This window comes from Dunckerocampus dactyliophorus, chromosome 3, assembly GCF_027744805.1.
Source record: "Dunckerocampus dactyliophorus isolate RoL2022-P2 chromosome 3, RoL_Ddac_1.1, whole genome shotgun sequence".
Taxonomy (NCBI): Eukaryota; Metazoa; Chordata; class Actinopteri; order Syngnathiformes; family Syngnathidae; genus Dunckerocampus; species Dunckerocampus dactyliophorus.
In genome coordinates, this window is record NC_072821.1 from 24,161,703 (window position 1) to 24,174,208 (window position 12,506).

The window sequence follows — 12,506 nt, forward strand, 5'->3', positions numbered from 1 at the left end:
TCATAATCAATGACGTATATCTGCTTGGCCCTGACCGTCTTCTGGTCATGTCATTTTTGGACTGCAAGTATCTCATTGTGGCCCAACAGCCCGTGCCAGTAAAATCATGATAGCTTCAGTGTATCTTCTGGAGTGACTTCGGTCAATAAGGTACATGGGTGTCACTGTGTTCCTCCCTGGAACATAATCTAGCAAGGCCGTTCTTTGGCATTAAGCAATCTCCATCCGGACTGTTCTCATTTGAGGTTCCTAGATGGTGGCATGGGCCATTAGATGCGAACAGAGCAGGGGTGTCCCTTCCAATCGCCCAAGACTCTTTTCAAAATGAATCTTTTCCCAGCGTACTCTCTCACCTAATAGCTTAACGTTCCCACTCCCATATATTGCACCTGATCTCTGTGTATCTCACCGAACACATTCAGTGCCTTCCTTCCTCTTGACTGAAGAAACACTGTAAGCTGGTTTTGGGATAAAAGTCAAACCACCAAACACCATTGCTATTGAAAATGAGTATGATAAGTGATGTGATGCACACACTAATTCAGGGGTGCCCACTCTTTTTCAGCCTGAGAGCTATTTGTAAAAGTCCCAAAGAGATACAGTATGTCCTACTACAAACATAGAAAATACATACAGTATATATATCATCAATAGTTCTATATATAACCTCAAAAGCATGTCAGTCAAAATAGATACGTAGCGTTTATTACACACACAGTCCTTGTATCACGTCCAGTTAGCATTTGCTATCAAACAGTTCAACCGAGGTCAAGGCAACATATTAAAAGGGTTTTAGCAATGGACACATCTTCCAATTATTCATCCATCCATCCATCCATCTTCTATACCGCTTCTCCTCTTTAGGGTTGTGATACAATACAAAAAAAACCAAAAAAAACATAGAAAACACATTTCTATACTGGCATTCAGGACACGAAACCTTGTTGTCAAACAATTGATTTGATCTAGTTTATCTACATAACTAGCCACGACAAGTGAAAGGATTACTTTTGTTGTAGATATACTGTAGGCTTCTTACTACTGAGTTAGGTAATCCTTAACCTAGATAATAAAGATGAAAGTTGGATTTCTGTGTGCCGCTTGATCATGGCGCTTTTCATCTCATATAGAACAGCTCCCAGACACCACCAATCAACTGTCCTGTCATACGGTTCCTTGCGAAGAACCTCTGGTGGCAAGTCTGTCACCACTGAACTTTTGCTGCGTAGGAGCAACAGCGGGGAGCTTAATATCAGCTGATTGATGTCATATGACATTTACAAAATGACGTTTGTGGTGTGGGTAACATGCGATCAACCCACTCCATCGGATATTGGTAAAATAAAGCAAACAATGATGCGGCTAATTTAAGGCTAAAAGAACTACAGTTCCCATGATGCTTAGAGTGCAGATTCAGGATGTATTGAATTGGAGCAGTGAAGTGGACGCTAACATCACATTTTGAATTCTTATGCAGCGATCGTGTTTTGATCCGACAAATGTTCATTTATTCATTTTCTATGCTGCTTTTCCTCACTAGTGTTGCGGGGGTATGCTGGAGTCTATACCAGCTGACTTTGGGCGAGAGGCGGGGTACACCCTAGACAATCGCAAGGCACATATAGACAAACAACCACACTCACATTCATACCTATGGACAAGTAGAGTCACCAATTAACCTAACATGCATGTTAACATCGTTAACATGCATGTTTATAGAATGTGGGAGGAAGCTGGGATACCTGGAGAAAACCTACATACGGGGAGAACATGCAAACAGAGATATGAACCCAGATCTTTCAGATCTCTTGACGTTGTGGCCAGCATGCTAACTAAACGGCCCTGACAAATTTTAAGTATCGGAATTTCCGTACTATAGGCCACACCTGTCTATATGCTGCAGGTGTCCACGTCGTAACATGAGATATTTAGTACATAGAAAGACATGACATAGAAAGATTTTGTTAACTTTTAAACTTTTTTCAACTTTTAATGTGCAGATTGATACTGAAATATCGATACCTCCAATACCAGATCTTTCATTGATTCATTCATTTTCTATTTCTCTTGTCCTCCGATACCAGATCTTAAGGCTCGAAAACCAATTCTCAAATCAAAACATCAATACTTTGAAACTTCAGTCATTTGAGGCAATGTATATCTTTAACAGGAACACAATGGAAAGTAACTAAATTATTGAGACCTAAATGTGATGCAGTTTTTTTTTTAAATAAATACATTACTCTGATGTCTTCTATTCTTTATTTCATGAGCTATGCAAAGATTTGAAATACACTAGGTCCCCAACTTACGAACATCCGACTAGCGAACAATCGCAAATACGAACACAAGCCGACTGGTCTATATTTTCATGTATTTTCCTTATAACTCCATATTTATACTGCTACATGCTTGACCAGTAGAGGGCACTGTGACACTGCTAATGGGACCAACAGGAGGTTGGTCGAGGACGAGGAAGAGGAGAGAGAAAGTCTAAGAGTTGTATGATACAACCCGGACAGAGTGTGTCATTAAAGTTTATTAGGAGTTAATAGGCCTGCTTAATTCTACACCACCCACAGAACACTACCTCTTTTAGAAGAGTCTAACGATGACAACGATTTGTCCTTTTTTTCAATAACTCCTCCTCCACCACAACGACGTATGCTCGACCACTCCTCTTCAAAGGTAAATAACATTTATCATTACGTATTATTATATCATTTTTATTATTATTGTTTTTTTCATTAATTGTCCTCGTTTAATATTACTACTACATCCAAACTCATATTTACATACATACGCATATACTGTATATGTATACACGTACATGTAGTACCTATATCATTGGTAATACTACCTTTTCCCTGACTTAAGAACAATTTGACCTGCGAACGGTTGTCTGGAACCAATTGTGTTCGTAAGTTGGGGACCTAGTGTATACTACTTTTTAAAATTCACCCGACATATAAGGTGTACTTTCACAAAGTATCGGCACTGGATCAGTATTGCTGATACCAGGCTGAATTTTACTCAGTATCGAATCGGAAAATGATTAATGAATGCACATCACTAATGATGAGGGTGCGCACAAAGCACAAAATGACTGCTCCGAAGCAGGCATATACACCGTAAATCACGGTAAGTTTCATTAAGTGTAGAATAATTACAGCTTCTACTTGGACTGCTTGGACCGCGGCAGCTGTTGAACACAGCTGAAAGGAAACGTCTCACCTCTCACTCATCGGCGCTAACGTGTGATGCTGGGAACACAGAGTGTAGGTAGGATTGCAAGGTTTATAGTGTGTCACCTGCGACTCATAGACAAGTGTGGCCTATATACTGTATTTACACATTTTTTTGTCTTTTTAAATTTGGTGGGTGTGGCTCATATTCAGGTGCACTCAATAGTCCAGAATTTGCTGAGTGTCTGTATTTAATTTGGAGCCCTATCATGCTTGCTTAAAGTCTACATCACAACATCATTATTGCTTTTCTCACTATACTGTAAATGCACACATACTGTAAGGACATTTGGTTCTTGATTGAGAAGTAACATTGTTATAAATAATAACAAGACATTTAGTTTTTTGATGTGCATGCAGTAGCAATGTGCTAAAATATTGACAGCCCTATAAATAGCAATACATACTCATATATACCACATTTACAGTATGTTCCTTTGGATTTCTCTCTCTGATAACAGCTATGTTGTTCTGGCTGCATAGTAAACATTCTTCTTTCTGATCTGTAGTACATTCATTTTCATCATGAAGGAAACAACAATAACATAATATTCTTAATGGACACAATGCGGCGGGAGAGAATGTTCATACATTAGCAGTATATTGATTACACTTTTCTTTCAGAAACATTGCCATTATCAGAAAATAGATGCTGGCCATCACCGAGCAGCAAGCAGGGAGAGCAATGATATGTTTAAGAAAAAAAAAACAACAACATCTAACTGTAATACACGACGCAGCTCAGGTTCAATTCTATGTTCAGTCTCACTTGCAGAACATCTAAACCACACATGTAGCTGCTGTAGGTTAAAATGTATTTGTGGTTTTTGAATTCACCTTCCTTCCTACTTTAATGGACATTTCGATGGCTCTTTAACCCTAAATGTGCACTATTTAACAGCGCAGGAAATGTCAGATTCATGGAAAGAAGATGGTATTATGTTTTCCATCCTTGCCTTTGGCTCTGACAAAAACCGAAAGGCTCAAAGATAACCCCGATGTTATTTTACTCATGATGCAGCTCAGTTTACAGTTCCTAAGGTGCCTTCCTGGTATGAGGTCACCAACACAATGATCATTTCCTCATTGTCATCAGGTCTGTCCTGATGACCTCTCTCCAGGACGATCAAAGCTTTAAAATTGCATTTTCTGAAATAGCGAAGCCTAAAGGTTTCCCCCTTTCACTCACTCACCCTGTTAAATGCTCATTTAATACTTAAACACAAACAAACGACAAAGCAACCACTGGTGTGTTCAGTTTGTCAACTCCCCAGGGTTACATTTATAAAAGTGAAAAACTGCAACTATGAATATTTGCTGGCCCTCAACTATAAATAGTTAAGCATAAGGCAAGTTATGTTGCAAAAACTTACTGTCATTATTCTAGATGGGAGCCACAACCACATTTGTTAAATGTTCTTTGATTCTTGCTTGATGCTGACAGATGCTTTGTCTGTCTGCAGGTTAAACTGATTAAAGCGGAGATGGAAAAGAAAACCAAAATCATCAAGGACTTACAGCAAGAGGTGAGTCATCTATGAATCATTCAAGGTTTTTCTGAAACTAAGTCGTGTTCACATCATCATCGGTATTCATCTTCAAATTATACATATCTGAGGTACGCATGTGCTGTAACTGCAAATTAATAGTTTTTATTTACTCATCAAAAACCCTGTTTTTCCACGATGTATACTTCCATTGCATTTATGTTCTGCAAATGGCTTTTAAAAATCATAGTAGACTGGGTGGGAGTGATTGTTGCTTTCAACTCAAGTGGGTGGTTGCATGCATTAACATATCAATGGTTTATAAACACTGAAGTGTGTTTTCATACCTGCTTTGGTTCATATGGGTTTGGAAAATGCCTTTACTATGAGGGTGTATTTGTTTACACAAACAAGTGAAATACTAATACTAAGTGAGGCGCATGCGCATGAAACACGATGTCATACTCGGGGCTGTGTGTTTATGACAGTCAACATGGCCCCAGCTCGTGGTCTCAGTTATGGCACATTTGTGGCAATTTCAAAGATTTTGTGCAGACGGAGTCACCATTTTCTTAACTAAATTATTTAATGTAGGAGATTAAGAAGGAATAGGGCAACACTTTTAGCTATGGCAGTTTGCGGGGCACTTGCTGAGACTTTCTGCTGGATTATACTTTCTGCTCGAGAGATCGTGTGTGACTTTATACTCCGTGCGCCGTCTGCACTCAAACTGCGGGAATTTTCCGCATGAAAATGGCCGCTCGAGGGGGCGTGTGTGCAAAAATGACGTCATTTGGCCACACGGATCGCGCAGATGCGGAAAACATAAAACAGGCTTAAGCCAGGAGTGGCGGGACATTGACGTGAGCTGCTTCACTGACACAGATTTCAAAAATAATTTTTGGATGACAAGAAGAACTTTTGGCTACATCTGTGAGTACCTTTCTCCAACACTCACATGGCAAAACACTCCTTTTGTTGACGTATAGGTCGGATATACGTGAGAACGTTCACACTGCAGTAGCATCGATTCCATATTGGATTTATATCTATGTGTGAAAGTGGCCTGGAACGCACTTGAAAAGATCGGAATTGTACTGTTGACACTGACATAAAAAAAGAAAAACACGTACTTAATCTGAATATTACCACTATCTTCTGTCTAGAGCATGGGTCTCAAACCTGCGGCCCGCCAAGTCACATTTTGCAGCCCGCGACTTGACAGGAAACACTACTGTAAATGCGGCCCGCAAGCTCTAAGTCAGGGGTCTCAAAGTTGTGGCCCGTGGGCCATTTGCGGCCCGCCGAGTCACATTTTGCGGCCCGCGATTTGTCTTCAAAGATTACTGTAATACGGCCTGCGACAAGCTAGTGTTACTCGTAGGATGCACACATAAGCCTGTACTGAACTAAAAGTGAGGGAGTCACTTAAAAAATGTGGTAAAAAAAAAATTCCACCCATTTTCTTGTCTTCATTAGGGTCACGGGTAAGCTGGAGCCAATCCCAGCTGAATGCAGCAAAATATAAACTGCGAAATTATTTATTTATTTATTTGATTCACCCTCTTACTGTATCAAGATATTATTGTTATTGTGAGCCATGTATCGCGTGTCGTATCGTGAGGAACCCTGAGATTCCCAAAACTACTCCCGATACTTGATGCGGCTCAGCCTCACTCAGACTCTACCTACAGCGGCCCCCAGGTAAATTGTGTTTGAGACCCGTGGTCCAGAGGCTATAGTACAATACCATGAATATGCTATCATTCTGGCACACTTAGTGTCTTTATTACAGAATTAGTCAGTAGAGATCTGTTTCGTCTAGGTGACCCCATTGTCTAGACTGGTTCCACACAGGAGTGTTTTTGACTGTCAACAAGCAGGCAGTGAGCCTTGGGTCCGCTTGTGCAGCTGCAGACACCCTGATTGTCCTGGTACAGCTTCTCTCTATAAAACAAGTCAAATGGAGTGCTTTTGACAGCGGTACAACTCTGCCAATGGCACTGATTACACTGCTACACAGCAGCAGTGCACCAGATTAGTTTTGTTTTTGGCAGGCTTGTCATTGCCTGCATCTGGCTGTTTTTGTCACACCATCGAAAACTTTGCAAAGGCCCTTTGGTATCTGCTTTATTTATTCCGGGCTGAGCACCGGTCGACTTATTCCATGACTTTTCTCACATTTGTGAGGGCCTTAACATGCATGAAAACTCAGCAAAGTTGCATGTCAGCCCTGGCTAAAAAATATATATTATATATTTTAGGGGTCCTCAACATAAACCCCCAAAACCCACTCGGTACCACCCCCTTTTAACAAGCGCCGGCCAACAGTTCCACAGATCATCACAAAATTTTGTGGAGAGGTCTATCATCAAGGACGCACAGAAAAGTCTCAGGAACACATGTCCAAAAACAAACAGGAAGCAGCCATTTTGATTTGAAGCTGGCATTTTTGGTAAAAACCAGGGGTCATACTTGTGACTTTTATCATGAGTCCAAATGGAAATCACCTGACTGACTTTTTTAGGAGCTCTGCGCTAGCCAAGGCTAGGTAGGCTGCACTCTAATTGTTTACGGAGTTGAAGCGTGACGTGACAAACACTTATAGTCCCTCACTTTTAATAGGTACCTTGTGGGAAATCGGTATGACGATAACACAACATCAGTACGTTCAAAACTAAATAACTCCTAAGCTTAGTTCTAACTAACAATGGCTGGTAGTCCATACATCGATATGATAGAACAGCTGGATCCCAATGATGTGAAGCTAGACTCTTAAGTCACCTCCTCGACCCAGATGGCATTTTAGTCATGGGGTGACCTGCTTGCATTATGGTCATATGTGTACCTGTAGCGATTAAGAATCAACACCTTCAAGATCGGAAAACAACATAGTACTAGTTTGCTAATAACAGCAATAATGATGAATATGGGACCTAGACATTTCAGAACCCATGAAAATGCTGAATTCCCCTGAAAGGACTTGACTAGTGAATTCAACATGTCCAGATTGTAATCATTTTCCACTAGTCCTGTAGATACGTTGGTGCTTTGAATGCCTTCTTGGATGGTTCGTAGATTCTTGACCACCATGGCAAGATTTCCCAGACCTTTATGTAGGCCTCCACATGTGCAGAATGGATAGGGTTTCCAGTCCGGATCAGGGGTGACGCCCAGTCTTGCAGACATTCGTTTTAAAGGTTAAAGCAGGGGTGAGCAAACTGAGGCCCGCGGACCACATAAGGCTCGCCAAGCGTCTTAACGTGGCCCACTGGGAATTTCCATATTCTTTTTTTTTAAATCCGTAACATCAAAACTGTAGCCGGCAACATGACCTGCAGTGCTATTGTGGCACGCTTGCCAAAATAGTCAGATGCAACCTGCAGCCTGTACAAAAAAGTCATCCAAAAAACACAACACATCACCACACGACACACAAAGTAACCTACAGTACCTACTGCGCGTCATGTGGGCATACAAATAAATATCTATGAACAATACCCATGGCAAAAAAACACCCGTATATTCCTGCCGCAAGATATGCTGGGTAGTTTGTGGTACTCTTTCTCCTAACATTTCGTCGTGTTTGTTGCATTTTTGCTTGATTGCAAAATATGTTTAGGAGGTGTTGTTTAATGCTTACTGTCGTTGTTGTTTATCACCCACGCAGTAGTATTCGTTGATTTATGTGATGCGTTACCTTGCTGTGGATGTGTTTTGTTTTTGTTCTGTTGCATCGTGAGCAAGTATGTCGTTTTGTTTGATGACCACCTATTTATAGACGACCTCTTTGCCATTTTTTTTTTTAACCCAATGTGGCCCGCGAGTCGAAAAGTTTGCCCACCCCTGGGTTAAAGCCTTTCAGGCAAACCGACATTGTCATCTAGTCAAGAGATTTTTATCAGGAAAGTCACTTCATTTTTGCTACTGGCATACAGAATATCTACATTTTGTGACATCGTGAACTAGGGCGCCGTCGTGGCGATGCTAGCGTTTCAGGTGGCTGGTGGGGTTTGGTGTGTTGAAGGTCGATTCTTTTCTCTCGTATTTTTACAGTGTTTAGTGCGACTTGCACGCGAGATGTCTGAGGTACTGGGGAGGTCCCACGTGATCAACACCATGTTTGATTACAACACGTGTTTACATCACACGTAGGAGAAAAGGAGCACTTATTTGCTCAGCTTAACCCACCTACAGCACAGTCTGGGTAATCTCGCCTCATTGGAGCATTTTTTTTAAATTGTCGGTTATCCGAGCTATTCTTTTATATTATCGGATTTATCGTTGTATGACATCATAATTGGCCTGATATTTATCGTGCACCCTAGTATATAGTATGGTAGTATGGTGAATTGTGGTCACCTTAAAACCCAATGTCCGCAAAAGCAAATGAGTCTCTGAACACTGCCATTTTAATGAGTGCCCGTTATTGGTAGGTCATATAAATACATGTATATTGAATTGGTTCTTTGGTGCTTTACTCAATAGGGAGTGATGAACTCATGGTGATTTACATGGAAGTTGTACATGTGGGGTGTGTACTAGATCTGTTCAAGTGACTAAATGACCCATAAAGAAGGCCATGACTTGCCTTTGTCATAGACAATTAGCTATTCCTTTACACTTCAACAACATACTGTAGATCAAGTGTTTTGACACCAAATGAGGTCTTGTAGCAAACGGGCAATACATTTGTGTAATGTCACATTTTTGCATAATGGTAAAAAAAAATGCTTACCAACAGTTTATGCTAAATGAGTGAGCGGTCATTTAGGACTCCAAAATATTAGCATTTATTGTTGTTTAAACTGCAAAATGAATTTACAGTACATTGATGGGGGGAAATATTAATAAGAGTTAATGACGCTTTATAGGCAATAGGATAAAGCTGAGATACGACGTTAATCAGAAGATTAAACTAGAATACTAATATAGCAACTATTTGCTAGAAACTCTGCTTTATGTGTTTGTCGTTGTACGCTCGCAAAGATCACATTGCTTTAAGGAGTACAATACATTGTTCAGAACACATCATATCCATTATGCGTCCCTGATTCTTCGGTTCAGCAGGCAGTCATGCTGGCAGATGCCTAGACCAGTTGCTCCATCATCATATGATTGCCTAATTGCTGACATTTGCCTTTTTTCTGTCCTAGGCCTGCATCACTTAGAAAATGCCCTTCCAAGGTTTCTGGGCCATTTTAATCTCATACAGAAAGGATGGTTTGTGTATAGCAGAACATTGCTGACATCTGTGATGACCTGACATTTAAACTGGCTGCATGCACAGAATTTATTAGCGAAGTCACTTACTGAAAATGTATTGTGCAGCAAGTCAAACGGTAACGATGTTAAACTATTACAGGAAAACCTCCAAAGTTGACCTCAATCCGTTCCATTATGCTGCTCTAATTCCGAAACAGTTTGTCCTATAGATATCAAACATATTTGAAATCTTCCATTTAAAACTGCTATGGCAGCAGTTTACAAATACAACCTTTATTTATTGCATGTTCTAAGTAACATTTTAACACTCTTAACTACATGTTTAAATGCATATTAAAGGGTTTGCAGCTGGCTCCAAAAACATACATAAAACTCTTCCCCCCCCCCCCCCACCCCCCCCCCCATCTCCCCTGGTAGGGTGGGTGTTCTGTTCATCTCAAGCTCGGGTCCTCTACCAGAGGCCTGGGAGCTTGAGGGTCCTGTGCAGTATTTTAGCTGTTCCTAGGACTGCGTTCTTCTGGACGGAGATGTCTGATGTTTCTCCAGGTATCTGCTGGAGCCACTTCTCCAGTGTGGGGGACACAGCCCCCAGTGCTCCTATGACCACGGGCATCACTATTGCGTTCACCTTCCAGGCTCTCTCCAGCTCTTCCTTGAGCCCTTGGTATTGCTCTAGTTTCTCGTGTTCCTTTTTCCTGATATTGCCATCATCGGGGATGAATACATCGATCACCTCTGCTGCTTATCCATGATCATGATGTCCGGTTGGTTGGCCACAACCATCCTATCGGTCTGTATTCGGAAGTCCCACAGGATTTTAGTCCTCTCATTTTCCACCACCTTGGGAGGTGTTTCCCATTGCGATCTAGGGGTCTCCAGTCCATATTCTGCACAGATGTTTCTGTACACTATACCGGCTACTTGGTTATGGCGTTCCATGTATTCTTTTCCTGCCAGTATCTTACACCCTGCTATTAGGTGCTGGACATTTTCCAGGGGCCTCTTTGCACAGCCTGCACCTGGGATCCTGCCTGGTGTGGTAGATCTGGTCCTCTATTGCTCTGGTGCTCAAGGCCTGATCCTGTGCTGCCATGATTAGCTCCTCTGTGCTGTCCTTCAGTCCAGTCCTCTCTAACCATTGGTAGGACTTGTTCATATCCGCCACTTCAGCTATCTGTCGGTGGTACATCCCATGCAGGGGTTTTTCCTCCCATGACAGTTCCTCCAACTCCTTCTTTTCCAGTTTCCACTGCCTGAGACATTCACTAAGTGCTTCATCTCTTGGGGCCATCTTCCTGATGTATTCGTGGTGCTTGGATGTTTCGTCTTGGATAGTGGTCCTGATGCTCACTAATCCTCGGCCTCCCTCTTTGCGCTCAGCGTATAGCCTCTGGATACTGGATTTGGGGTGGAACCCTCCGTGCATTGTGAGTCGCTTCCGGGTTTTAACATCTATGGTCTGAACTTCCTCCTTTGGCCAGCTTATTATCCCAGCAGGGTATCTGATCACTGGCAGGGCAAAGCTGTTAATTGCCCGGATCTTTGTATTCCCATTGAGCTGACTTCTAAGGACTTGCCTTACACGTTGCAGATACTTGAGCGATGCAGCTTTCCTTGTGGCCTATTCATGGTTACCATTTGCCTGTGGTATTCCAAGGTACTTGTGACTCTCCTCAACATCTACTATTGTGCACCTATATATATAAATAAATATGAAGAACACCACCAGCTACCACATGTCACCATTGTAATGTCTGTAATAAAATGTCTATATTTAAAAAAAAAATAAACTGAATAAAAGTGGTATTTTGGCCCAAGTTCATGGCTGTCACTTGTGGCTGTCTTGAACCCACATGCATGTCCGCAGCGCGTGCACAGACACAAAAGTCCCAGAGAATCGACCGACAATTTGCAGTCATGCTGTTGTTAGGCTGTAGGCTGTACATTCAATGAGAGCTAACACTAGTAGTTAAACCGCCAAATTGCTCTCATCAGCTGACACATAACTAATGCACGTATGTGTGTGTGTGTGTGTGTGTGCTTACATTGTCGGAGCAGGAAGCGGTTGGGATTATAATGCTTGCAGCACTTTCGAAAGTCAGTGCTGTCTAGGCACCGTGTTACCATTGTAAACAGTCCCTTTCACTACTTTTATAACATTAATAATACAATGAAACAATAATTTGTGAATATACACCACAGGTGTCTGTACCTCCGTATCTTGAGTACGGTTTTGGTGCGGTTACAACTTGTTTTTCTCCCAAAATTCTGTCTTTATTATTTACTATCATTATTAAATGATTTTTAAAATGGCCTGTTATTTTACTGTGTACCGCTGGATCCCTAGTGTACACACCATCTTCCCATCTTTTTTTATTGTTGTTGTGAAATTAGTCACATTGGGCCTCATTCACGAAAATCTTCTTAAAAGTCTTCTTAAGAAGTGTACTTACGAAGGCGCGGGTTGGAAACTGCGCCGCATTTACGACACGTTCTTAAGTAGGGATAATCGTTCGCACCGGTGTTCTTAGGTTGATGAATGCCAACT

The 12,506-nt window shown here is 41.5% G+C and overlaps 1 protein-coding gene across 2 annotated transcripts in view; it reads left to right on the forward strand.

The window, feature by feature from the left end:
* The window catches only part of luzp2 (leucine zipper protein 2), a 220,883-nt gene that overhangs the window by 129,631 nt on the left and 78,746 nt on the right, over nt 1–12,506 (forward strand). For both annotated transcript variants that reach the window (XM_054771019.1, XM_054771018.1), the window contains exon 5: nt 4,709–4,771. In XM_054771019.1, the coding sequence (XP_054626994.1) occupies nt 4,709–4,771 (63 nt within the window). The remainder of the gene's footprint in view (nt 1–4,708; nt 4,772–12,506) is intronic.